The following is a 27,981-nucleotide window of genomic DNA, read 5'->3' on the forward strand; positions in this document are numbered from 1 at the left end:
AGGTAAGGATGGGACTCGCTCCCTGCCTTGCAATCCTGCAGAGTCTCTGGCCAGAAGGCAACCCTGTGCCAGATGCGCCACTCAGTGTAAGGCTACGTTCCCAAGACGCGGGTGCGTAAAATCTGGCGGACAAGGCTAAGGCGCCCAACCTGCCTCCTGCGAGAATGGAGAGAGCTCTCGGCCAGGTGACTTAGGGATGCTTTGCATGTGTCTATGAGGAGGCGCGCTCCCATTGGCCGCCCGGCCCCTTTCCTTCCCGATGCCAGGTTAGCAGCAGGAGGGGGGAAAGCCGGGTAGGCTGGGGGACGAGGATGCGCTCTCCATTGGCTGCTGCGCGCGCTCGTCCCGCCCGCTCGCCGACCATTCAATAAACTTTCTCCCGGCTGCAGCCGCCTTGGTCGGGCAAAACAGCTGCAGCGACGCGCAGGTTGCGGGCGGCGAGAGGGAGAGCGCCAAAGGAGCGCTGGATGGGCGTGTGCGTAAAAAGGGCTGGAGAGGAACATTGCTGCTGCTGCTGCTGAGGCAGGGAGAATGGTGAGGGCTAGGAGGAGGAAAATGGCACCGCTGCCGCCGCCTCCAGCTGCCCTTTGAGCTCTCCGGAGGGAAGGAGGAGACCTCGGCCCCACGCTCCTTCGACGGGTCGCCTCTGTCCCCGGGGAGAACCCAACGCCAGGTGTCTATGGATGTGCAGCGGAAGAAGAAATGGACCAACCTCACCATTGGCCTCATTTTCCTGTCGGGAGGGATTGAGTACGGTGAGATTCCCTGGGCATGGGGGGGGAGGGGGGACACTGGATACAGACTTGACAATTTTATATACTTCATCACACACACGCCCCTACACACGTACATATACAGTGGTACCTCGGGTTACAGACGCTTCAGGTTACAGATGCTTCAGCTTACAGACTCCGCTAACCCAGGAATACTACCTCGGGTTAAGAACTTTGCTAAAGGATGAGAACAGAAATTGCACACTGGGGGCGCGGCGGCAGTGGGAGGCCCCATTAGCTAAAGTGGTACCTCAGGTTAAGAACAGTTTCAGGTTAAGAGCGGACCTCCAGAGCGAATTAAGTTCTTAACCAGAGGTACCACTGTATACGCGGTTTTTGCTGAGGCTCGTCTCAACATGCTGGTGTTGTTTTTATGTGTATTATTAGATTTGGTACCCCACAATTTTATATGTAGCTTGATCCCTCTGTCCCCCCCCCCCTCACACGCATGCACATATCTACACACGCCAGGGGTGCCAACTTGAATAAAATATGGGGGGGGCAGGTAAGCCCTGCCCCATGTAATCTGTCCCAGGATGCGACACACACACACACACCATTTGAATGGCAATGCCCATCCCATCAACATGGGGGACACCCCCCTCAAATATTTTACTGGGGGGGTCAAAGGGACCTCAGCTCTTATGAGTTGGTTCCTATGACACACACACATACCGTTTTAGTTGAAGCTGGTATCATCATGCTGGTGTTTATTATTATTTTTATTACGCCTTTACAGCTCTGGTACCCAGGTCTCCAGTCAAAAAAGGCTCCAGGGGAGTGACCTGCATTCGAGCAAAACAAAACAGTGCCTGCTCTGGTGCTTATAAGCTAAACACACACACAGCACAAAGGGGAAAGGGAGGCTGTTCTGCACTATCTGGCCAAGAGGTCCTCCAGAAAGGGCTCCCTTGCTGCTGAAGTAGCACACTCTGCCCCTAGGAAGCTCAGGTTTTAAGGTGAGGAGCTTGGTGATGGAGGAAGTCCAGTTTGCTTGGAGCCTCCCTGGCTTGATCCTCTGATCCAGGGGTCAGCAAACTTATTCAGCAGGGGGCCGGTCCACTGTGCCTCAGACCTTGTGGGGGCCGGACTATATATTTTTTTGGGGGGGAAGAACACATTCCTATGCCCCACAAATAACCCAGAGATGCATTTTAAATAAAAGGACACATTCTACTCATGTCAAAACATGCTGATTCCTGGACCCTCTGTGGGTCGGATTTAGAAGGCGATGGGGCCGGATCCAGCCCCCGGGCTTTAGGTTGCCTCCCCATGCTCTGATCTAATGCAGATTTCGTAGAGAGATTCTCATCTTTACTGCATGTTCCAGAAGTGCACATTGAGTGTTTTGAGGTTTTTGTGCCTCTGCCAATTGTTTAGCATACCTGCCTTGACAAGATCCTGGCCTGTAGATAATCAAATGAATTGCGTGGTTAAGTTTGAGAAGGTGCAGTTCTTTAGCCCTGAACTTTCCACACACACCTGCTTTGCTTCCTGCTTCTGCCATTCCCAGATAAGTGGGAGGAGGTGACTGTAAGAAGTATTTTGCCATGCCCATCACTTAGAATCTTAGAGTTGGAAGGGACCCGAGGGTCATCTAGTCCAACCCCCTGCAATGCAGGGATCTTAACTTAAGCATCCATGACAGATGGCCATCCAACCTCTGCTTCAAAACCTCCAAGGAAGGAGAGTCCACTACCTCCCAGGGGAGAACGTTCCACTGTCCAACAGCTCTTACTGTCAGAAAGTTATTCCTGGTGTTTATTTTGGAATAATCTTTTTTGTAACTTGAATCCATTGGGTCCAGTCTTGCGCTCTAGAACAGCAGAAAGCAAGCTTGCACCCTCTTCCATGTGCGATCCCTCCAGATATTTGAAGACGGCTATCACATTTCTTCTCAGTCTCCTCTTTTCCAAGCTGAACATACCCAACTCTCACTTCTCACCACTTTCAACCTCTGCAGTTGCAAATGGTTTAACCCAGGAAACTAGTATCTCTGCATCCTAACCTTTGACTTCTAGAAGCTTGCCAATTGTCGTTGGATAGGTTGGCTGTTTGGGTTGCTGTTCCTCTGCCCTGTGAGAATGAGAAGAGGTTAGCAGGCCATACTCCAGAGTAAGGACATAATAGGCTTGGGCTGCAATATGGAAATGTTTTTGGGGTAAGATGCGGGAGTAAGCATGATTGGAGTCAGAGGGGGTAGGCAATAGGGACCACAGGTGCCAACAGCCTGCCAAGATGAGGCCAGTGCTGTTGGACTACAGCTCCCTAGTCCTCACATTGGCTCACCCTTGAATGTGAGATTACTCCCACTATTCTCAAGGTGCCGGAAGCAGCAGCCTTGCAGAAACTGAACAGGCCTGGGTTTTTGTCAGTGCCAGGATAGAAGAAATTCTGAAAGCCCTCACGGAAGAAAGCCAAGAGACAAATGTACAAAATCAATAATAGTTGCAGGACAATTGGAGGGATAAAGCTTAGAAAAAGGTGACTAAAGGAGGATGTGATAAAGATCCCTAAAATTAGGCACAGTGTGGATAAAGTGGACAGAGGGGAGGTTTTTCTTCTAATACTTGATCCTTGGTGTTAAGAAAAGGGGACCCAAAATGATCAAGGGGATGCACCAATTTCCCTGTGAGGAGAAGTTGCAATCTTGGAGGATTTAAAATTTAGAGAATAGGTGGATGTTTCATTTAGAGAAAAGGTGAGAGAAGACATGACTGTGAGTTGTACAAAATTATGCCTGGAGAAAGTGGAGATAAACATGTTATTCATTATTAAAAATGTATACCGCCCTTCATATGTAGATTTCAGGACAGTTTGCAATGTAAAAATACAAGATAATAATAATAATAATAATAAATTTTATTTATATCCCGCCCTCCCCAGCCGAAGCCGGGCTCAGGGCGGCTAACAATACCAAAATAGTGCGACATTATAAAAACATTATAAAAATTAATTAAAATCAAGATTGATGGCAGCCATAAAGTTTTGTAAAGGTTGCCAAAGGAGGGAGTCAGGCTGCGCCCTAACCAAAGGCCTGGCGGAACAGCTCTGTCTTGCAGGCCCTACGGAAAGATGTCAAGTCCTGCAGGGCCCTTGTCTCTTGTGACAGAGCATTCCACCAGGTTGGAGCCGCAGCCGAAAAGGCCCTGGCTCTAGTTGAGGCCAGCCTAACCTCTCTGTGGCCTGGGACCTTCAAGGTGTTTTTGTTTGAAGACCGTAGGTTCCTCTGTGGGGCATACCAGGAGAGGCGGTCCCGTAGGTACGAGGGTCCTAGGCCGTATAGGGCTTTGAAGGTTAAAACCAGCACCTTAAACCTGATCCTGTACTCCACCGGGAGCCAGTGCAGCTGGTATAGCACCGGATGAATGTGATCTCGCAGCGAAGACCCCGTAAGGAGTCTCGCTGCGGCATTCTGCACCCGCTGGAGTTTTTGGGTCAGTCTCAAAGGCAGCCCCACGTAGAGCGAGTTACAATAATCCAGTGTGGAGGTGACCGTCGCGTGGATCACAGTGGCTAGGTCAGGGCGAGAGAGGTAAGGAGCCAACTGCTTAGCTTGGCGGAGATGAAAAAATGCCGCCTTTGTAATAGCTGCAATCTGCGCCTCCATGGAGAGGGAGGTATCGAAGATTACACCCAAACTCTTAACGGACGGTGCTGGCACTAATTGCACCCCCGCAAGAGATGGGAGCTGCCCCCTCAGTCCCATATCATCCTGTCCCAGCCAGAGGACCTCTGTCTTCGAAGGATTTAACTTCAACCGGCTCCCACGCAACCATCCAGCCACAGCTTCCAAGCATCTGATCAGTGTGTCTGGGGCCGAGTCAGGATGGCCATCCATCAACAGATAGAGTTGGGTGTCATCAGCATACTGATGGCAGCCCAGCCCAAAACTCCTGACAAGCTGGGCGAGGGGGCGCATAAAGATGTTAAAAAGCATCGGGGAGAGAATCGCACCCTGAGGCACTCCACACACCAAGGAGTGGCGCGATGACAATTCCCCCCCAAGCGCCACCCTCTGTCCCCGACCAGAGAGAAACGAGCGCAGCCATTGAAGGACTGTGCCCTGGATCCCCACGTCGGCAAGGCGGTGGTCCAGAAGTTCGTGATCGACCATGTCAAAAGCTGCTGACAAATCTAGAAGAATCAGCAGCCCCGACCCGCCTCGATCCAGCTGTCTACGAAGATCATCTGTTAGGGCAACCAGAGCCGTCTCGGTCCCATGACCAGCGCGGAAGCCGGACTGGAATGGATCCAGAGCCGATGTTTCATCCAGAAACCCACCAAGCTGTTCAGCAACCGCTCTCTCAATCACCTTACCCAGGAACGGAAGATAAAATCAGAAAACTCATAATAAAACTAAGAACACCACACACACACACACACCGCAACACCAACCAACCAACCAATAAGAGCCCCACCCATAAGACTTCAACTCATCAACATCCACTCAAAGACTTAATGAGCTGGGAGAGTCTGTGACATAGAAGTCCACAATCGGAGGCACAAGCTTGAGCAGGAGAGGAGGGAGGCCAAGAGCCAGAGATAGGCCCGGCTGGTGAAGAGTCCTGGTGAAGAGCCCTACCCCCACCCCCGCTGCGAGATGCTCTCCTCCCACCTGGTCTCCCAGAACCAGAAGAGTCATGAAAAGGGCTGGGAAGTTAGCTTCACACAGGCACAGTCTCCTATTGCTTGGGAGAAGCCCTGGAGGGGAGGGCAGGTGGGGACCTTCAGTCTCAGCAACTAATCCATGGGTATGTTAAGCTTTTTTATAGGAAGACCCCAAAATTGTTGAGCTTTTTTGGGGGAAACCTAACCGCAAAGTAGTGATTTTAAGCTTTTTCAGCTGCTTTTTTACATTACGTTGCCGTACATCCAGGTTTTCCATGACTTTTTGCCAGTTTGGCAAAACCTCCCCTCGACACCATTTTTACACCCAAAAAACCAGCACAGCAGGAATTTTCCTGACGTATGGCAAGCAAGGGAGGAGCTGCTGTGCTCATGAGGCCGGACACTCCACCCAGTCTGTGCAGATCAGTTTCTTGCTAATAAATAACTCCAGCTTGCAGGGTGTCACTCCTGATGTTAATGACTCCTAGTCACCATGATGTATTCAGGAGCAAAGGCAGCCTGCCACGTGGAAAGGTGTTGGTTGGGGAAGCAATAATAGCAGAGGACTGTTGCCTTCAAGCCTTGCTTGCCTCTGTGGGCAGCAGGATGGGTGAACCAGTTGGACCTGTGGCCTGATCTAGCAGAGCTTTGGTTTTGCATAAGAATACGGGAAGCTGTATGATGTCAGACCGTTGGCCCATCTAGTTCCATCTTGTCTGCACTGGCTGGCAGTGAAACTCCAGGGTTCCAGGAATTGAATCTTTCCCAGCCATACAGGCAGCCCTGTTCAGGGAAGTTTTTAATGTGTGACATTTTAATGTATTTTTAATCTTTGTTGGAAGCTGCCCAGAGTGGCTGGGGAAACCCAGCCAGATGGGTGGGGTACAAATAATAAATTGTTATTTTTATTATTATTATATACCCGCGGGTATACAAATTTAAATAGCAATGATATTAATCATAATAGTTTCTGGAAGCCACTTCTGATGGATGCTCTTTTTGATACTTTCTATTTACTGGAGTTTATTTTTTCGCCTCTCCGCAGCTGTGATCCTGCCCACCCTCTGGGCTTACCTGCAAACTCTCAATGCTGAGCCCTACTTCCTGGGCCTGGGCATCTCTGCCTTTAGCTTTGCCGGGCTGATCACAGGCCCGCTGTTTGGATATTGGTCTGACCGTACCCATAAAACCAAGGCCATCATTCTCTTCGCCAACTTGTTTCAGATAGCAGGTAAGTGGGGGCTGCATTGAGAGTGGTGGCGGCAGGGGCAGTGGTTGTATTTGGGGTCAAAGCATGCAGATGAGACTCCAGTCCCCCACGGTAAAGGTAAAGGGACCCCTGACCATTAGGTCCAGTCGTGGCCGACTCTGGGGTTGTGGCGCTCATCTCACTTTCTTGGCCGAGGGAGCAGGCGTACAGCTTCTGGATCATGTGGCCAGCATGACTAAACCGCTTCTGGCCAACCAGAGCAGTGCACGGAAATACCGTTTACCTTCCTGCTGGAGTGGTACCTATTTATCTACTTGCACTTTGATGTGCTTTCGAACTGCTAGGTTGGCAGGAGCAGGGACCAAGCAACGGGAGCTCACCCCATCACGGGGATTTGAACCGCTGACCTTCTGATCGGCAAGTCCTAGGCTCTGTGGTTTAACCCACAGCGCCACCCGCGTCCCTTTTACCCCACGGTAGGTGGAAGCTAAACTTTGCTGGAAACCACAGGAGAGGAGAGGGCTCTTGTCCTTGGTTCTTGCTTGTGGCTTTCCCATAGGCATCAGGTTGGCCACTGTGAGAACAGGATCCTGGATGGGCCATGGGCCTGATCCTGCAGGCTCGTCTTATGTTAAGGGATTTAAAATGTCAGATCTCTTCCAGGCGACTTGCCAAGTGATGGTTGCATATTGCACTTTCCAGCTCATTTTCCCCATCACTTTCCTTACAGCAAAAAGTAAGGAAAGTGGGGGAAGTAGGTTTGTTGCACAAGAGCGCAAAGTCCACCCTAACCACGCAAGCTGAATCGACCGGCATGTGATTGAATCTCACCTGCAAAAGGAGGGAGATCCCAGAAAAAAGGGCGTGTAGACTCTAATTGTGCCCTGCTTTCTAGTGGATTGCTATATTGGGAAGAAAGTTGCTTTCTCTAGAGCAAATTGATTTCATTTAGCCTGGTTTCCTCTGCGACTCATGCTTGTCTTTCCTGTGTCTTCCGCTTCCAGGGAACTTCATGTACTTTGTCGGTGGTTCCAAATGGATGCTTCTGAGTGGTCGGCTGGTGGCAGGTAAGTGATGGAGTGGAGGGTGTATTTATGTTAGCGCATGTGAGATTTTTTTTTGAATAATAGTTGCATTTGGGTGGTGGGTCTTGGAGAAAAACACTGTGTTTCCTCTTTTCTAAAAATAAATTGGGGTGTGAATGTATTTTTGTTGTTGTTGTCTAATGGGGAGGGAAAGAGTATTCCTTTATTTTTATTTCCTCCCCCCCCCATTTAAAATGGATACCTCTGGAGGGGAATTTCGCATTCTTGTTTTGCTTTGCTTTTTGCCCCACCCACTTCCACCTACAGCCCCGCCCACTGTTGGAATGCACCCTCCCAAAGGTTTCTTGCACTTGAGCCCAGCCTGCAGGCCAAAAGTAGCCCCTCCCTGCTTTAGTGATGGTTTTGTCATACATGCACAGATCATTTTATCTGTATGCTGCCTTTCCATACTTAGAACCATACTCAGGGCATCTTACAACATGAAGAAATTTGCATAATTACAAATACAGTGGTACCTTGGCTGTCGAACGGCTTAGTTCCTGCACGCCACAAACCCGGAAGTGAGTGTTCCGGTTTGTGAACTTTTTTTGGAAGCCGAACATCTGACATGACTTCCGATTGAGTGCAGGAAGCTCCTGCAGCCAATCAGAAGCTGTGCCTTGGTTTTCGAACCATTTCAGGAGTCAAACAGACTCCTGGAATGGATTGAGTTCGACAACCAAGGTACCACTGTAGAACAAAAGCGGTCATAAACGATAAATGAAACACATCAAAAAGTACACAACCAATCTGATAACGATTTACCCACAAGTCAGAATAAGATCTAAAAATAACAATACAAAAATTAACAGCCACAACTGGCCCCCATACCCAAACAAAACCCCAGCCTAAGAGTCTGTTCAGCAGCCTTAGTTTATTTTTGTAGTTGGAGTCAGTCCGGGGCATGCCTTCCCCAGCCTGGTAGAAAAAGCTCTGCAAGGCAGGGAGCAGGTCTTTCAGGGCTTACAGCTAGGATGGCCTCTGTCCTCTGTCCCCCCTTCCTCCCTCTGACTCTTTGTACTTGGCCCTCCCCTGCAGGTGTGGGCACAGGAGCAGGAGCATCCATCTTTGGCTACCTCACCCGAACCACCACGTCCAAGGAGCGCGCCACGGTGTTTGCGGCTGTCATGGCATGCAGACAGGTTGGGCTACTCATCGGTAAGGCTGATTTCCTCTGCCCCACCCCTCTAAAAACCTTCAGTATATTCCTGTCTGCTAAGCAAAATAAGCACATGCTTAGGGCACCAAGGGAAGGGGGGGGGGACCACAGAAATGTTTCCATTGCTGGGTTTTTAACATTGATGGCTGCAAATGGCTCAGCTGAGTGTTCATTTTCTCAGTGGAAGTCTATTAAAAACCCCAACAGAAGAAATATGCAACGAGGTAGGCTGGGTGCCTTATCTCAGTACTTAGTAAAGTATAGAAGCAGATGTGTTATGTAAGATTAGTTTTGAGGATCTGATCAATTAGAAAAAGGAGGAGAATGTTTTTCTTTCCCCCCCTTTTAAAATAATTTTTTATTCAATTTTACATATAATTTCCATAAATCATATAACATATGTTCATACCTTGTACAATATTTTAGACTTCCATCAACTACATCTGAAGATTTTTCAATCTTTATCACTTAATCTGCATTTTACTAATTTCGTTTCATTGCGACAAATCAAATTTTGTTCTGTGGTTTATTATTAATAATACTTTGAATTAGATATGTTTGGGGGTACCAAAGTGCTCAGGTCCTCTAAAGGTTTTCATCCTGCCCTGGCTATGCATTTCTGTTATTACCATACCTCCCTGGATGTTTGTGGGGACTTAGGTGGAAAGCAAAGGTAGAGATCAGTCCATTTGTGGACCAATTTTCCAATCCAGACCATTTGTTTAGTCTTAGCAATTGCCACGGAGAAGACGGAACACGTGGAGGATGTGACGATCAGGGGTTAACATCTACAGTGGCGGATCTCTGCCTCTGCTATCAGGGGCAGCATGTCTCTCAATCCTAGTTGCGGGAATTCACCTGTGCGGAGAGTTCTCTTGCTCTCCGGTCCTGTTTGTGCTCTTCTCATCGGCGTGTGGCCGGCCACGGGGAGAGCAGGATGCTGGGACAGATAATTATTTAACCTGACCCAGCAGGTCTCTTCTGATGCTATGAGGAAAAAGAACATGCAGATGAACTGCTTGGTATGGCATAACATGCTTGCTTTGTTTCATATGGAGCAAGCGGGAGGCATAATCCTCAGCCCTTCCCTGCTTAACCAGGAACAATTCATTTATTATTACAAAATAGTGTGGAAGCTTTTAGAGCAACAAGCTGGGTGCAGTGCAATACAAATGAAGGCTTATTTGGGCTTGTTTGTAGACCCAGTTCCTTGATATCCTGATGTAGCAAGTGCCTCTGCATGGAAAAGCAGTGTTTCTTTTCATTTCATTTCACTTTTAATTTTTATACAGCCTTTCTATATTGCTGAATACAAGGCAGTTCACAAGCCGAAGAAATAAAAAGTTTGCACACCTTATTTTATAGCTTTGTGATCCAGTACAGAAATGTCATCGTGAAAATGTAACATTAAAATAAACAAGTTACAGCAAATGAAGTAATACTCAGCCATCCATTAGAATATAATAGTAATATATAATAAATTAATATAATATAATAAAATTAAATATCAGCAAATAATAACTAAACAGAAATGCATTCTTAACAATTACAATCAATAATTTCTAAACTATAATCTATAAAAGTAACAGTGCAGAAAATAACAATACAAAATTAAAAGCAAAGACACACAATGTATAAAAATATTTTTTAAAAAATAAGAATATTCCCCAAACTCTCTTCCTCTCTTCCCAGCTGCTTCTGCTGTTCCTAAGTCATGGTCTGGGAAAGGCTGCTAGGGCTGGAGGGTTGGGCAAAGCAGGTGGGAAAAGCCATTGTCTGCTGGCTAGCACAAAGTCTCTTTCTCCCAGTATGTGCCTCAGCCTTGCAGATTAGCAGATAAAAGTTTCCAACCTTCTAAAAGGCAGTTGTTTTTCTGATCTGGCTTCAGAGGAGAGGAGGAGCCCCTCTTCCACAGCCAGAAGTGTAAAAGAACATACAAAGACCCTGCTTGGTCAGTGCAATTTGGGCTTGTTTGTAGTGGTCCATCCCAGCCACCATCTTGGTCTCACGGTGGCCGGCCAAATGTCCATCAACAACCTGTGCCTCTGCTTGAAAGAATTGCTGCTACTGAGAATTGTGTGAGAGTGGGTGGGCAGGTCATGCCGCAACAAGCTGAACATGGAGGTTGCAGCCTGTGTGACTCAGTTGGTTAGCGCATGGTGCTGATAATGCCGAAATTGCAGGTTCGGTTCCTGTATGAGACAGCGGCATATTCCTGCCTTGCAGGGTTTTGCACCAGGGTCCCTTCCAACTCTACAGTTCAAAGATTCTAAACTTTTGTACGTTGCTGCCATGCTGCTTTCAAACACCTGACTTGCCACTTTTGCCCCCCAGGGCCAGCTTGTAACCTGTTCCTGCGCCTCTGTAACTTCCAGATGGGGCCCTTCGTGGTCGACAAGTTCACATCGCCTGGGGTGAGTAGAAGCACTTTGTTAGAAACTATGTATAATCCAGCCTGGTGCATTTGATCCCATGGGTGAGGCAAGCTCCTCTCCACAATGGTGCAAGGTCTGGCCCATGGATGAGGCAGGATGAGGCTCCCGCCTTGAGCGGCAGGAGCCCCAGAGGTGGTGCCCACCTTGCCTTCGCCGCCTGCCCATTCCAGCAGCACTGGCTTCCAGTGGGATCTCACGAAACGCCTGAGATCTTGCAAAGGAAACCTCACCAAGCGTTGGCGCTGTTGCCAGCACTTTGCGGGACATCGCTGTGCCATGCAGGTAAAGAGAGGCATCCTGGTAGCAGCGGGGGGGGGGGCATTTCTCCTCAAGCGACAAAACAGGATGCGCCACCCCTGCACACAGCTGTTTGGTGGATTGGGCAGGTTGGGCAAGGCCTTTTCAAATTGCAGGTAGAGTGGAAAAGGAAGACGTCCCTGCAATTGGAAAATCAAGCGAATCGGCTAAAGGACTGGGTTGGAACCGTTGTCCCTGGCACACTAGATTTCTACGTGCAGGGCGTTCTCCTGTGTGGGGAATCATTTAAATGTATCAGAATAGTCCCAAAGTGGTGCAGTTGCTACCACTTTCTCAGGAGCTCGGCCTACACTCGAGTAGGACCCTGGCAGAGACACATGCCCGACAGGCATGTTCTCTCCCTCCTGGTCTTTTGTTTGGGAGCTTCAAAAGCTTTCTTCCACCCGAACATCACAGCGACCGATGCCAACTGACACCGGCACACTTAGGGATCCGCAGAGTTTGCGCATCATGCATGTGACAGACCTCAGCAACTCAGCATTTTGGCTAATCTACTTTATTTACATATAAACACACACGGAGCACTGCAACATGGCTCCCTCTCTCTCTCTCTCTCTCTCTCTCTCTCTCTCTAGCATAAGACAGCAAAGAGAAAAAACAAAACAAAGGACAACAGTCCCACTTCACGGAGCACAGTAACACAAACATCCAGTCTCCCTCACTTCCCACTCTGTGGAGTCAAAACATACACCGTCATGTGAAAGACAAAAATCCCATGACTGCAACTATGGAGCAGGAATTCTAACACTTTATTCCTGCCTAATTCGGGTGCAAATACACCCAGTCTAACTTTGGGAGGAGTTATTTGTCTTTGTAAGAGGCTGGAGGAAAGTCAGAATGGTTATGCTCTGACTCTGTGGCTGGAAAACACTGGAGGGGAAGAATCAGCCACCTGCCCCCAACTATTCAAATTTTTAATTATTATTTCATTCAGTGTGTGACAAGGCTGGCAGAGCATTGCGAGAATTCAACAAAAGAGAAAAAGAAAAGCATTTGAGCCCGGTCAGGTGTCAAGTAAAGAGATGAAAGATAAAGGAGAAAAAAAATATCAGAGCTTGTGTAAAAGAGGCAAAGTGGCAGTATTCCAACATAAGACAGAAATAGGGGATCAAAGACTCATATAATCAAAACCAGCACTAGATGAAATCATATTTGGATGGAATGTGCCGACTGTGTCATTAAATAAGGTGCAAAAATAATCGCCAGGCAGCTGCAAAGTCCCAACAGATTCGCTTCCTCTCTGAGAATCCAGACTTAGTGAGTGCATTTATTTGGATGCGGCTATAAATAAGGCTTTTAAAACCCCAGTTTGTAATAGACTTCGTGGAAGTGTCCTTCTAGTCTTGAGCTGCTAGCAAACGAGTTATCTTTTCTCCTTAAAATTGTTCTAGCTGGAAGTTTGCAAAATTATATGTGGCATAGAGAAAGAGGATACTGAGATGTTTTTTTCCCTCTCTCCTAACACTAGAACTGGGGTAGCCGTGTTGGTCTGACGCAGTCAAAATAAATAATAAAAATAAAAAATTGTAAAAAATAATAATCTTTTTTTTTTTTTTTTTACTAGAACCGGGGGACATTCAAAGAAGCCGAATGTGGGAAGTTTCAGGGCAGATAAATGAAATTGTTCTTCATGCAGCGCATTGCTAAAACTATGGCACTCGGTCCTGCAGGAGGCAGTGATTACCATCAACTTTGATGGCTTTAAGAGAGGATTAGAGAAATTCATGGAGGCAGAGAAGGCTATCGATGGCTCCCAGCCACAATGGCTATGCTCTGCTTCCACAGTTGGAGGCAGCCATGCTTCTGAAGTATCCCAGTTGCTGGAAAGCTCAGGAGAGGAGAGTGTTCTTGTGCTCAAATCCTGCTCACTGGTTTCCCCCAAGCATCAGGTTGGCCGCTGTGAGAACAGGATGCTGGACTAGATGGGCCATTGGCCTGATCCAGCAAGCAGGCTGGCTGTAAGTCCCTGTGTCCTTTTAAAAAAAAAATTATTTTAAAAGGGTGGATCCAGACACGGGGCGGGGGGGGGGATGCTATAAATAAGTCAGGAACTAGATTGTTATAACAAAAGAAAAAAATCTCTATGGAAAATCGTGTTTTAAAATTTCTTGCTCTCTGGCGCCATCTGGTGTTGCATGTTTATAGCACATTCAAATCAGCTGATACTAAAGCAGCTGAGTCCATAGAAAGTATAGTTACAAATAGTACCCATGCAGAAAAAGCAAAACAGAAAAAAGATACTGTGTACATTACAAAAAAAAAGGGGGGGGGGACTTGTTGTTGTAGCAAACCACCCTGTGATCCTCCGATGAAGGGTAGCACATAAATTTAACAAATAAATAAATGACGGTTCAGGGCGATGCACTCATGCTCAGGCTTTTCTTTCCTCCATTCCTTCAGATCTTCATGTGCATGGTGTGGCTGCTTCTGCAGATCATTGTTGTGACGCTGTACTATGACCTGCCGCCGCCGCCATTGGGGCACTCCTCAAAGGCCCCCGCGGCGGCTGAGCGGGACGCTGTGGAAGAGGAGGAAGAGAAGCCTCTTGTGCAACACGAGGAGGCAGCGGAGAGCAGCAGCTACGGCAGCACCTCCGTGGAGCGTCGGGAAGCTGTTTCGGGTGACGAGGTTCGGTATGTGCCCAATGGGCACTTGGCTGATGAAGAAGCCTCTTTGGAGAAGACTCCCGCCTATAATTTCAGCTCCATGGCAGGTGAGCTCTCTTCTGTGGTGGGTATGGGGACCACATTCCCTTCCAGGCAGACTCGTAGGGGCCACATGGCAGCGGTGGGCGGGGCCAGAGGCAAAAGTGGGAGGAGCAGTGGGTGGAGCTTACCCACCTCTCTCTGCCCTCACTGCAGGTGGTAGTAATAATAATAAAATTTATTTGTACATCACTCATCTGACTGGGTTTTCCCAGCCACTCTGGGTGGCTTCCAGTATATTTGTTGTTGTTGTTTAGTCATTTAGTTGTGTCCGACTCTTCATGACCCCATGGACCAGAGCATGCCAGGCACTCCTGTCTTCCAATGCCTCCGCAGTTTGGTCAAACTCATGCTGGTAGCTTCGAGAACACTGTCCCACCATCTTGTCCTCTGTCATCCTCCATCTTTTCTAACTTCAGGGTCTTTTCCAGGGAGTCTTCTCTTCTCATGAGGTGGCCAAAGTATTAGAGCCTCAGCTTCAGGATCTGTCCTTCCAGTGAGCACTCAGGGCTGAATTCCTTAAGAACGGATAGGTTTGATCTTCTTGCAGTCCATGGGACTCTCAAGAGTCTCCTCCAGCACCAGAATTCAAAAGCATCAATTCTTCGGCCATCAGCCTTCTTTATGGCCCAGCTCTCACTTCCATACATCACTACTGGGAAAACCGTAGCTTTAACTATACGTACCTTTGTTGGCAAGGTTCCAGCATATATGAAAACATAATAAATCATTAAAGATTAAAAAGTAAGACACACGGCTTGGGGGAGATCCCTGGGGGCCAGGTCTATGGCCACATCTGATCCCTGGGCCCAAAGTTCTCCATCTCTGATCCAAAGCTTGCCCTACAAGACGGCACATGGAGAAGACTAGAGCTGAGCCTCCCTTTTCTGGTCTGCAAGTTCAGAAAGTTGGCATGTTGGAGGATGCTGCCTCAACTTTTCCCCCCGTCACCACCTCATAAAACAAGCCAATCAATTTCCAAATGTTTTGGTGGGGACTTAGTGGCTCTCGTGGCAGAAGAGGGCCTTGAGAACAGAGCGTCTTCCAAGGAAAGGACAAAATTGGAGGCAGGCAGGGGCAAAGTTAAGGTTAAAGTTAAGTTTCTTAAAAAAATAATTTTACAGGTCCTTGTTTCTCAGTTTGATCCATTTTACCTGGCTTTGTATGTTTCATGGTATTTTATGCATTGTGACTTGCCATTATTTTTTATTGATTACTGCTTAACAATGCTTTATTGTTAAGTGTAAACTGTTTAATTATTACTTGCTGATATTTAACTTTACTGTTAACTATTATATCCTAATGGATGGTTGAATATTGTTTCATTTGATATTAGTTGTTTATTTTAAAGTTAAGTTTTTATTGTGACTTTTTTGTGTCGGATCAGATTGTTGTGAGGTGTGCAATCTTCGTTGTTTCTTCAGTTTGTGAACCACCTTGTGGTATAATAATAATATAAAAAGGCGGTGTACAGATTAAAAGTGAAACGAAATAATGTCCCGTCCAGCATTGTTTTGGCTCTTTTGTGCCTCAACGAGATTTGTCATTGCAGAGTACCTGAGGGAAGAGGTGGTGGTTCTGCTGACAGCCCAGTTCATTACGCTCTTCAATCAAACCGCCCTAGAGGTAGGCGACATTTTTGACGGGTTACATGCTCAGGCAAATCCCATGCTCGTTGTATAGATTGTCCCTCTCCCTTCCTGGCTGGTTCTCACACTACTTACCCCTTTGGGAAGCACCAGTTATTTCTCATTATGTCTTTGTTGTTGGTATTGGTTTTGTTTCCTGCCCTGCACCTCAAGTCCTCCCGGCTGCATTTGGAACAATCTGTAACGCAAAATTAAAATCTGTGCCAAGCAATGAGGTCAAAAGAATAGGGTGGGTCCTAATTTATAGGCGTCAAAGGCCAGAGAGAAGAGGAGCATCTTCAGCAGATGACGAAAGCTGTACAGTGAAGATGTTAGGTGCACCTACAGTCACTCACAGATGCATTGCTAAAAAACTGTGTTTATGGAAGACAATCTTACTCGGCTACGAGTGATTGCCAAAGAAGGGGAGGGGGCGCCACAGCTTAGGAGCTGTCCCAGAAAAAGCCATCCCCCAGATCCCCATTTCCTACGTCTCTTTAGTAGTAGTAGTAGTAGTAGTAGTAGTATTTTATTATTTATGCCCCAACCATCTGGCTTGGTTTTCCCAGCCACTCTGGGTGGCTCCCAACAGAACATTAAAAACACGATAAAAAAAATCAAACATTAAAAACTTCCCTCAACAGGGCTGCCTTCAGATGTCTTCTAAAAGTCAGATAGTTGTTTATTTCCTTGACATCTGCTGGGAGGGTGTTCTACAGGGCGGGCACCACTACCAATAAGTCCCTGCGCCTGGTTCCCTGTAGCCTCACGTCTCGCAGGGAGGGAACCGCCAGAAGGCCCTCAAAGCTGGACCTCAGTGTCCGGGCTGAATGATGGAGGTGGAGATGCTCCTTCAGGTATACTGGGCCGAGGCCATTTAGTGTGGTGGTGGAACATAAAGGGGACCATTGGTTTCCCCTATGCTCCTGGATGCTCACGTATGTTTTATTCCTCTAGACGATGGTGACCCCAATCACTCAGAAGTTCTTGAATTTTGGGGAGCTGGAGAACAGCATCATGTATTTCCTCTGCGGTGTGGAGGTGAGTGCCAAGACCTATGGCAAAGAGCCCTCAGACGAGGGACCAAGGTGAGAGTATCCCTCTGGGTACTTTCTTCCCCCCTCCTTAAAATGTGATTTTGTCTGACTTCTTCAGAACTGAAAGTTGTTTTTGAGGGAGATGTCAATTTCTGCAATGTCTATATTTGTTTGTAAGCGTGATCCCTGCCCAATTTCTCCAACTGTTGCCACTGGTTAAACAGGTTGGGCAGGCTTTTAAACTCTATGCAAACCGCCCAACCTGTTAACTTTGAGAGAAAATGTGATAAGGTTATTTACTACAAGCCACCCCTTTCCAGTCTCGGGGTGGTGTGGGAAGAGGTATCTAGCCCTGGTTACTCATCTAGTTAGTGATACTAGAGAGGGAAGCTAGTATCTAGTCTCCTAATCATTGGAAACTCAGTGTAGCAAAGAGGACATGTTTGGGGAAAGCTGTTTTGCTTTAAGCCACTTCCTCCAAAAGGACTTTGAAGGGGTCCCCCCCCCCCCCGGTGACAGCTGATTTTATTCATCCATTCATTAAATTCATATACCACCCCTCATCAGAAGATATCAGGGCAGGTCACACAATAAAATCCAAGATAAAACACAAGCAAAACAACAACAAAAATAATTGCTCCCACCCCTTCCCACAGATATGTTTAAAAGGCTGTAAGATATTAATCCGCCAAAGGCCTGGTAGAAGAGGAATGTTTTCACCTGGCACCTAAAAATACATACAGTGGTACCTCTGGTTGTGAATGGGACCTGTTCCGGAAGCCCATTTGCAACATGAAAAGAGCGCAACGCGCAGCGGCACGCCTATGCACGCGCGGGTTGCGATTTGCCACTTCTGCGCATGCGCGTGATGTCTGTGCATGTGTGAGTGGCGAAACCCGGAAGTAACTCTTTCTGGTACTTTTGGGTCGCCGTGGGACGTAACCTGAAAGAATGTGACGTGAAGCGGACGTAACCTGAGATATGACTGAAATGAAGGCGCTAGGCGAACCTCCCTGGGGAGAGCATTCCACAAATGGGGAGCCACTGCAGAAAAGGCCCCGTTCTCGCATTGCTGACCCCCAGACCTCTCGTGGAGGAGGCACACAAGGAAGGGCCTCAGATGATGAGTACAGAGTCTGGGATGGTTCATGTGGGGAGAGGTGGTCCTGCGGTCCTGACTGGTGCTTATACCTTTGAAGGTGAATAGGTGCTGGAAGAGCAGCTTCAAAGGAAGGTGCTGTTACTGCTGATTGACAGGCTGGTTATGACAACCTCCTTTAACCCCTGGCAAAATTGGGTCACCTGTCGTCATTATGACATTGCCAAAGTTGGCTACCGGGAATAAGGTATTGGGAATCCAGTCCATCAGCCGGATCCAGTTCTTCATCCCTACTTTCATAGATCTCCCACTCCCTGCCATGATTCATTTTCACCAAGTGTCTGATAAACTGATAACTAAGGCTTAGCTGTTTTTGTGGGCAGTGTATGCACCTCTTGACTGCTGTACGTGGGTCTGCCCTTGAAGACAGCTTGACTTTGAATCCAGGGTTATATAATGCTGGGTTTTGGTTGACAACAATCCGTTTCCAAGCCAAATTCAAGATGCTCATGGCTGTTTCCTTTTTAAAACATATCTTTACAGGAATTTTTAGTATGGGGAAAAAATATTATGACGCATATAGCAACAGGCTATCAAGAATTTAAAACCAGGATAAGTGCAAACTAAGGAAAAATCACCTGGAAAGAGTAACAGAAAAATATATAAATGAAAGAATAAGGAGTGTTTGTTGCTGTATTGTGTTTTTACTATGTTTGTTGGGAGCCCACCAGATTGGCTGGGACAACCCAGTCAGATGAGTGGCATAATAATAATAATAATCAGAATTATGCCAAGCAAATCATTAGACCTAATACAATGGAATAAGGATTTTCAATAAGAAATGTTGCAATATGTCATGGTAAAAAAGTACTGTTCTTTATTTTATATTAAACGAATTTTTTAGTTATTACTTCACTTTATAAAACAGAACAATTACAACAACGAAGGAAAATTAAAAGATTCTTTTTTTAAAAAAACCCTATAGCATAGGAGTTGTTGGACATGAGTTAAAATAATGCAGTCCAAGTAAAGACTATCAGATCATCAACTATAGTTCTTGATTTGCCAGGCCTGGGGATGAAGGTTGTCTTGAAAATGATGGTTCTGCTGTATATGTTAAACCTTTAAAGTGTACGCAGCCTCCTTCTCGGTAGAAATGCATAGGATTGCACCGTTGATGTCTAGTCATGTGAGAAGTCTGTGATGCTCAAAATGGCCGCCTTCTCTCCCCCTGCCTTCAGGTCATTGCTGGCTTCTTCCTGGTGCGCTGCCTGAGCACTCGCCTGTCTGACCGCATCGTCTTGGTCCTTGGCCTGGTCATCTGCAACATAGCCTGTGCTTGGTGCCTGTTCTTCCTGGTACGACCCCGAGGTAACGTTGCTCAGCTCCTTCCATGGTCCTGTTGATCCTCTTTGGTGAAACTGGTATCCTTGATCAACCCCATGCCTATGCGAAGTGTAAGCCAGCTCTGGCAGAATTCCCAGTTCCCATGCTGCAGTTGGGAAATGCTGCAGCTGGAATGAACTGGGAAAGCAATAAGAAGTGGTTCCAGAGCCAGGAGTGTTGAGATTGCCTGGGGTTGGACTAGATGCCCCTCGGGGTCCCTTCCACCTCTACAATGCTATGATTCTATGACCTGGGAGCCTGGCGCTGCCCTCCAGATCTTTGTCTCAACCTTGAAACTCTCCTTGGGCCAAACCTGACATCCCTCACTGGCCCTGCTGAAATGCTTCCTGCATGTTTTGATGGAAGGTGTACGGGTGTGTTTAGAAACCAGATTACACTGCTACCTCTGGTTGCGAACCTGATCCATTCCGGAGGTTCGGCTGCATCCCGAGGAATTCACAACTGGAGGACCGCTTCGCATGCACGTGGCGTGGTTTAGCGTCTCTGCGCATGTGCGCGGCTCGTAGAGTGCTTCTGCACATGCGCGCTTGGCGAAACCCAGAAAAATACTTCCGGGGTTTGCCACGTTCGCATCCCGAAGTTTCCATATCCAGAGGGATACGTAAGCGGAGGTACGACTGTATTGTACAATGGTAAAATTTGCTTTAGTTGCTCCTCCCACTTTTGCCTCTGGTCTGCCCACCATTACTATCTGGCCCTCAGAAGCCTACCCAAAAAGGGAATGCGGCCCTTGGGGCGAAAAGGGTTCCCCATCCCGGATCTAAACAATTGGCCGGCAACCACAACATGGTAAAACATGTGTTTATTTGTTTGGGTAACCAATTCTTATCTCTTTGTGCCTCCCCACCCTCTTCTGGCATCCATCTGTCTCTGGGGACAATGGAGAAGTGTGCCTTTGGGGGTGAGGTCAAACTGTTGGAGATTTACAGCGCCTGCTGTGGCTGTAGAGACTGATACGGGAGAGACATGTTTTGTTGCAGCTGGGGCAGAGGAAGGGGTCTGGTTGTGCTGCCGCAGATGCACCAGGGCGTTTCTTCTCTCTGCGCTCCTCCCAGAGGTCATTCCTCCTCTGGCCACTGCTGTGGATGCATGACTTGACTGCCTCAGATCTTTAATGTGGGCTTTGGGGAGGGCATAAAACCCCTTGACTTGTGTGAGAGAGGCAGATGTAATTCCATCTTCCCTGGAGGTGTAAAAATACAGCTCACCTTCGCCTTCAGTTGACCTACCGTGTGACTTTGGTCTTTGGTTCATGCACCTGACACTGGGAGGTGAATGAGCATCTTCTGATGCAAAATACATAGGTTTAATTCTTGCCCATGCGGCTTGGGATGCAACGGCTGTGCCTGATGTTACACCTCACCATTCAAAAGGCCACAGGGTTGCTTTGGTGCAAGGCCTGTTCAGACATAGCCCAAACATCTTCCCCTGTGCGGCGCATGGCTGCAGCATGAAAGTGGTGATGCCATGCATATGTGAATTGCAGATCTTATGGCAATCGCGTCGGACAGCTCCTTGTTTTCTCCAGTGCGTCATGTGTGCACAAGCAGATCCCTGCCCCCTCTCTGTGTTTAAGTGGGCTCCATCGAAAACCTTCCACTGGAGGCGATGGGAGGAAATGCCTTTCACCCTCAGTGGTCCAGTCGCACATACAGATCATCCCTTGTTGCTCTCCATCACCTCGCTCCTCCTCCTTACTGAGTTCTGTGTGCTTTGCTTCTTCCAGGTACCTTTACCATCCTCCTTACAGAGTTGGTCGTGGGCGTTTTCCTGCAAGTCCTGGGCCTTCCCTTTGTTGCAGTCTCCCAAGTGTCGCTCTTTTCTAAAGTCACGGCTGAGAGAACGCAAGGTAAGGCTGTGTCTCTAATTTTAAAGTTCGGAATAGAGTACAGCGGGCGCTTGGGTCGCGAACGTGATCCGTGTGGGAGGCACACTGGCAACCCACAGCGCAGTGTCTGCACACGTGCAGGTTGCGATTTGGTGCTTCTGTGGATGCGCAAAGTGTTTCTGCTTATGTGTGAGCACTGAAACCCGGAAGTAACCCGTTCTAGTACTTCCGGGTTTCGGCGAGTTCGTAACCTGAAAACGCGCAACCTGAAGTGTCTGTAACCCGAGGTATGACTAATTTCTTTGGAAGACAATAATCGGGCATCCGCCCAACATGACCAGTCCAACAATTGAGGTGTGTTAGAACTGTGTCACTTCAGGCTGCATGTGGGGATGCCACTGTTTTTAAAGCTCGCGTGTGTGTAGTTAGAAAACAAATACTGCATGAAGGAAACAATAATGGACCAAGATAACTGGGAATAGAATCTCACCCTATTAATCTAATTTTATAGCTTGCAGGGAGTGTTCAGAACTGGCATTCTCTTCCTTCAGCCTGAAGGTAATGCAGTTCCAGGCTGACACCTCAAGGCTCTACTCATGTTCTGCTGCATGTTTGTATTGAGCCATGTGCACACATTGATGTGTACTTCTAGTCTTGCATCATCTGTATACATCATTCAAATATATAAAAGGATGTCACATAGAGGAGGGAGAAAGGTTGTTTTCTGCTGCTCCAGAGAAGCGGACACGGAGCAATGGATCCAAACTACAAGAAAGAAGATTCCACCTAAACATTAGGAAGAACTTCTTGACAGTAAGAGCTGTTCGACAGTGGAATTTGCTGCCAAGGAGTGTGGTGGAGTCTCCTTCTTTGGAGGTCTTTAAGCAGAGGCTTGACAACCATATGTCAGGAGTGCTCTGATGGTGTTTCCTGCTTGGCAGGGGGTTGGACTCCATGGCCCTTGTGGTCTCTTCCAACTGGATGATTCTATGATCTACTTTCAAAGAAGATTTATCTGTGCAAGATTCTCCACGCCTTCCTACAAGGGTAGCCACACACTCTTTGTGCTGGAGAATGAATCTTTCAGCGCTCAGAGCACTGGATAGTTACAGGATAGTCATGGTTTCTCGGGGGTGGGGAGAAAGGAACTCTTCCTTAAATTCTAGCATTCAGTGGCTAAATAGTTCCAGTGTTGTTTTATGTCATGGGTGGATCCTTTGGTCTAGAGTGGTGTTAGAGCTCCCCCCTTGATCCAAGGTACCTTAACTGCTATGCACCAGAATTGCGATTCCTGCATTGTGGGGCGCTTGGGCTAGATGACCCTTGTCACTCTCCTGATAGCTGTCTGGACAGGTGGCATCAAAGCAGAACTCTGCCCATACAGGAACACAACCACCTGCTCACTGAAAGCTTCATATTGTGTTTAAAGCCAACTCGGGGATAGATTGGTCCAGGTGAACTATCTCAAAAGCTCTAGCATCTCTCCCTCTGGCGTGGCTACCAGAGGGCAGAGTGTCTTATTTCTACCAGGATTTCAGTTTCCCAGGCTAGTATTCGCTTCCTGATCAGGCTGCACTTTCCTGGGTCCAGTTACTGTGTGCGGCATTCGCCCTCTCCAGCACTTGTTTGCAAGGCTTGTCTGTTGGCTGGTGTTGGATTGCTCTGTGGCCTGATTTCCCTTTTTTCTTTAAAAAGAAAAATGTTCTGCCTCTCGACACCCCCCGCTCCTGAGAGCAGCAAAGCATTGTTGCAACATCCTTCCAGGCTTGGGAAAATGACTCGCCTGGGTTTGCTCTTTCTCCCTCTCTGTGCGCTTGTTGGCTTGTCAAGTAACGGAAGTGAAGTTGCAGTTCTGTCTTTGCCACTGCTTGCGGTTGGTTGACACAGAGAGTTGTCTGAGGCACAGCAGGCTGAAGGAGCAGCCAGGACTTTAGATGAAGCAAACACACAACCCAAATGGAATTTGTAACGAAGAGCGGGCACTCGAGCTCATTTCCTCCTCCTCTTCCTGTCTATTTTCCTTTCGTGCCGTGTCTTTTTATTGTAAGCCTGACAGGGAATGATTTGCTCAAAGTTTTCTGTTTCTATCAACGTTTTCCCCTTTAATAAAGCAAATTCATGGGAATCCAGGATCTGAAACATTTTTTCTTGGACCTGTGCATTCCATTTTAGCCTTCTATTTCCAAGTATCAGATAGTCCGTTTCATCCAATAATTTAGGAAAGGCAGGAGAAACAAATGATGTCAGAGATAACTCAAGTGGAAAGTGGTCACTTTCAGCTCTGGGAATTATCCGGAACGTATCTCTGTTAATTGGCACATCATTAGATGTTAGGATATAATCTATCTAGTAAATCCACTGGGGGAGATAAAAGTAAAATAACCCTCTTGATCCCCTTGACCGTGCCCATTGCATAACAAAAGGTTATGCTTAATTATAAGTTCACAAAGATATTTCCCAGCGCGGTTAGAGGTGGTGTCCATTGCTGCACTCTGACAGATTTCAGGTTTGTCCTCCAAGTTTAGTCCAGATAATACTGTATTTTGTGGGGAAACAAGGCCGATCCGGGCGTTGAAGTCACCTCCCAAAACAATCCAAGGGTCTTAAAAAAAAAATTGATATGGGAGCCTTTTGTGGCAGGACTGAAGACACTGATAAATATTCTTTATTATGCTTTCTTCTTCTTCCACAGGGTTCAGTCAGGGTCTCCGTCGCTCTGTAGGGGGCATGGCCACCATCCTTGGGCCTCTGTGGGCTGGAGGCTTGACCAACAACTTGGACATCATGCTGGGGGTGATGATGGGTTTGCTGAGTCTCCTCACGGTGAGTGCCCAGTGGCCTGGCTGTGGAACTTCATTCTGGGGCCACAGTGAGACCTCCCTATCCCTCCTTCCTCCTCTCCCTCTCCCCAGCCCCACTGTGCTGACCCACTCCTCTTCTCTGGCAGATCATGGTGGGGCTCTCATATGCATACCTGATGGAGCCGCCCAGAAGATACGTGTCATCGCAAACATCTGAAGATGAATGCAGCTCATGACAGCCCCATCGGATGGAGGTGCTTCTGAAGGAACAGAGAAGGTCCTGCTCACCCAGGTGAGAGCACATGTCTCCTTCACCATCACCCTGGTCTGATGGTTGAGCGTGTGGCTTCTCAAACTCCAGCAGCCAAGTGAGGCCTGGAGAAGCTGGCGATGGAGTCTTCCTGCAAGGAGATGCAGAATAATAACCATAATAAAAATAAAAAAATATTTATATCCCGCCCTCCCCAACCGAAGCCGGGCTCAGAGCGGCTAACAACAATAAAAGTAACACAGCATTCTAAAATCAATTCAGAATCAAATCAATTCAGAATCAAATCAATGGCAACCATTGGGCTAGAGTTCTATGAGGATTACCAAAGGAGGGGGTCAGACTGTGCCTTGGCCAAAGGCCAGGCAGAACAGCTCCGTCTTGCAGGCCCTGTGGCAAGATGTCAAGTCTCGCAGGGCCCTAGTCTGACAGAGTGTTCCACCAGATTGGGGCCACAGCCGAAAAAGCCCTGGCTCTGGTTTCAAGCCAGCCTAACTCCCCTGTGGCCTGGGACCGCCAAGATGTTTTTGTCTGAAGACCGTAAAGTCCTCCGTGGGACATACCAGGAGAGGCGGTCCCGTAGGTACGAGGCTCCTAGGCTGTATAGGGCTTTAAAGGTTAAAACCAGCACCTTAAGCCTGATCTTGTACTCCACCGGGAGCCAGTGCAGCTGGTATAGCACTGGGTGAATGTGATCCCACAGTGACGACCCCGTAAGGAGTCTTGCTGTGGCGTTCTGCACCCGCTGGAGTTTCTGGGTCAGTCTCAAGGACAGCCCCACATAGAGTGAGACAATGGTGGTGGGGATTGCTCTGGTCTTCTTTCTACCAGGCATGTCTGCATAGTGGTTTAAAAAAATGTATTATTGAGTGTACACACACACAAACACACACACAAACACACACACACACACACACACACACAGAGGCACGTACCTGGATTTTGATTGAAATCATTTTCTGGTTGTTGTGGAGGACAAGGAAGAACATGTATACCTTTGGTTGGGCCAGACAGATGACTTGGTGGTGGTCCCCCTTTTTTTGCAATATGGAACAAATGGTCACATTTGTTAATATGGGAAAAAACCTCCTTTAAAATCACCACTCATAAATGCAAGAGGCTTTCCCCCTCAATAAGTCTTAATTGTGATAATCGAGGTTGTTTTGGTGCTTGCAATTCCATGTTTTCTTATTGTTTTGCATATAAGTTGCACCAGTACGTACATTTTGCTCTATTTATTAAAATGTTTTTGCCCTGCCTCTGTCCACATATGGAACTTTGCCTGTGGAATGCTACTGAATCTGCAGCTCAGTTGCTGAAGGTATCCACTGGTTACAAATCAGGAGACCAAACATAGATGAAGTGGAACTTAGCAAGCTGCCTTATTCAGAGTCAGAACATTGGTCCATGTAGATAAGTATTTCTCCACATGGACTTCTCCACTTGGATATGCGGTGGATTGAACTGAAGACCTTCTGCATGCATGTTCTTCTGTAAGAGACAGTCCTTTCCCAATGACACCTAATGCTGCGGAGCTAGAACTATGTTAGGCGAATTTGCAGTGTGGCGATATTGGATATTTTTGCATTGCTATAATCCCAAGGTAAAGGTAACAGACCCCTGGATGGTTAAGTCCAGTTAAGGCAACAATGGGGTGTGGCACTCATCTCACTTTTCAGGCCAAGGGAGCTGACATTTGTCCACAGACAGCTTTCTGGGTCATGTGGCCAGCATGACTAAACCGCTTCTGGCACAGTGTCACTTTGATGAGTGCCAGAGCACATGGAAATGCCGTTTGCCTTCCTTCCGCAGCAGTACCTATTTATCTACTTGCATTGGTATGCTTTCAAACTGCTAGGTTGGCAGGAGCTGAGACAGAGCAACGGGAGCTCACCCTGTTGCAGGGACTTGAACCGCCGACCTTCCGATCAGCAAGTCCAGGAGGCTCAGTGGTTTAGAGCACAGCGCCACCCGTGTCCCTGCTATAATCCCAATGGGAGAGGGAGGAAGCACAGCTGCTCTATTTTTGGTGGCACCTATAGTTCTGTCCCTAAACTACTGTTAAATTCATAGGAGCCAGGGATGGGGGAGGAATTCAGTTTGGTTCACATTCTGGTGTGAACCTGCCTGCCAACAGCAGCATCTTGGATGGTTGTCACTGTGCGAAAATACATCATGTCCCCATATGTGCTAACACATTAACAGTAAGGAACCGCAGTCTGAAGGCTGAGGTTAGCAAGACAAGATGCAGATGAGCAAACAGAGCAACGAGGGGCTTAGGTTTTTGTTCCAGTTGGGGATGAGGGTGAAGGCTTCATTCGTCCAGGGTGGCTGAAACATTAAAAGGAAGGATTCCTCCAAACTGGGCTGAACGAGCAGCAGAATGGCAGCTGCAGTTCCATGTGAGCAGGTGCACAAATTCCTTATGACATTTACGTGTTAATAAAGTTGGAACTAGTAGTGGCTAACCAGAAGTGGGACATTGGGATCATAGTGAAGATGTTGACCACCAGATGTTCTAATATGGAGTATGGGAAGAAGAGACTTGTGTCCCCCAAGGAGCCTGGTCTGCCTCATTCCTGCTTCTGTCCTTTTCCTGCAGGTGTCTCTTTGACTGGTGCTGGGCGCCCCTGGCTGGATCCCGGTTCCATGTTGCTGCTCTCCTGCTGGGATGGGGAGTGGGAAAGAACTTGTCTCCACCCATTGAGCACCAAGCCACCAACTTGTGCTATTTCACGTTCTTCCTCCTGGTCAGGTCTCCTGTCACCCACCACCTGGCTGAGGACTCTGCTCCATGCTGCCACCTAAGAGCAAAGAGTGCCATCTCCTTCCATGGCATTCTGAACAGCCTGAACAGGGCCTGGCAAGCCATGGAACTGGATTCGTGTTCGGATCTGGACTGCTGTCTGTATGTGACCACTTCTAGTTTCTCAAGGTCCCTCTTCTTCACATGGGGTCCGTGGGCACTATATTAAAGCTTGCTTCATTCCAGGGATGGGGAACCTGCTGCCCTCCAGCCATTGCTGGACTCCAGTGCCCATCAGTCCCATCCAGCGAGGCCAGTGGGTGGTCATGGATGAGGGGAGTTCTAGCGTGGCAGTATCTGGGGGGTCACAGGTTTCTCATCCCTGCTGGAAGTCTCTGCATCTCTTGGCACTGCCCTCTCCCTCCCTTTCCCCCTGCTCCTTCCTGTAGTTGTTGCCACCAAATGGCACCTGGCATTGTTCCCTTGCAATATCACACATGTGGGCAGTGGGCAATGGGGTCAGCTGCCCAGCTTGCAAGGTGTGACCCTGGACCTGTTTGGCGAGAGGCGCCGGAGCGTAATTGAGAATCACTCTGCACCCTGGAGGTTTGGGCTGCGTTCAAACAGCGACCCTGAGCACAGACTTGCAAGTTAATCTGTTAGTGCTGCCGTCTAGGGGCTGAGCTGCGTCTTGGAGGATGGATTAACACTGGGCAGCTGTCCGAGTAGCAGGTGTGGATGTCATTTCCATCGGATAAGGATTTGGTGTCGGGGGAGTGTTGAACCCTGTGGCTCTCCAACCTCTGCTACTCAGAACCACATATCCCTCGCCCCAGCTCCAAAGTTAGAAATGAGCCCTTGAAATGTCTTC

General features: G+C 47.8%; 1 protein-coding gene and 1 long non-coding RNA gene across 3 annotated transcripts in view; one reads left to right on the plus strand and one right to left on the minus strand.

Moving 5' to 3' along the window:
* Positions 1–27,981, minus strand: part of LOC309370053 — a 394,628-nt gene that overhangs the window by 296,365 nt on the left and 70,282 nt on the right. The gene's annotated exons all lie outside the window — the stretch shown is intronic.
* On the plus strand, positions 350–27,979 carry LOC309369831 (major facilitator superfamily domain-containing protein 8-like). Of its 2 annotated transcripts, XR_014168261.1 has the most exons (13): positions 350–755; positions 6,430–6,615; positions 7,599–7,661; positions 8,718–8,837; positions 11,173–11,252; positions 13,992–14,304; positions 15,849–15,922; positions 16,882–16,965; positions 19,302–19,431; positions 21,194–21,316; positions 23,988–24,118; positions 24,243–24,388; positions 26,967–27,979. XR_014168261.1 is itself a non-coding variant. In XM_081911179.1 (12 exons), the coding sequence occupies exons 1-12, from the start codon at positions 680–682 to the stop codon at positions 24,330–24,332; spliced, it is 1,470 nt and encodes a 489-aa protein (XP_081767305.1). In that variant the 5' UTR covers positions 351–679; the 3' UTR covers positions 24,333–24,623. The 2 variants fall into 2 exon arrangements, 1 of the variants encoding a protein (XP_081767305.1); XM_081911179.1 differs by lacking the exon at positions 26,967–27,979 and having other exon boundaries at positions 351–755; positions 24,243–24,623.

This window comes from Podarcis melisellensis (genome assembly GCF_964234715.1).
Source record: "Podarcis melisellensis genome assembly, chromosome: 5".
Taxonomy (NCBI): Eukaryota; Metazoa; Chordata; class Lepidosauria; order Squamata; family Lacertidae; genus Podarcis; species Podarcis melisellensis.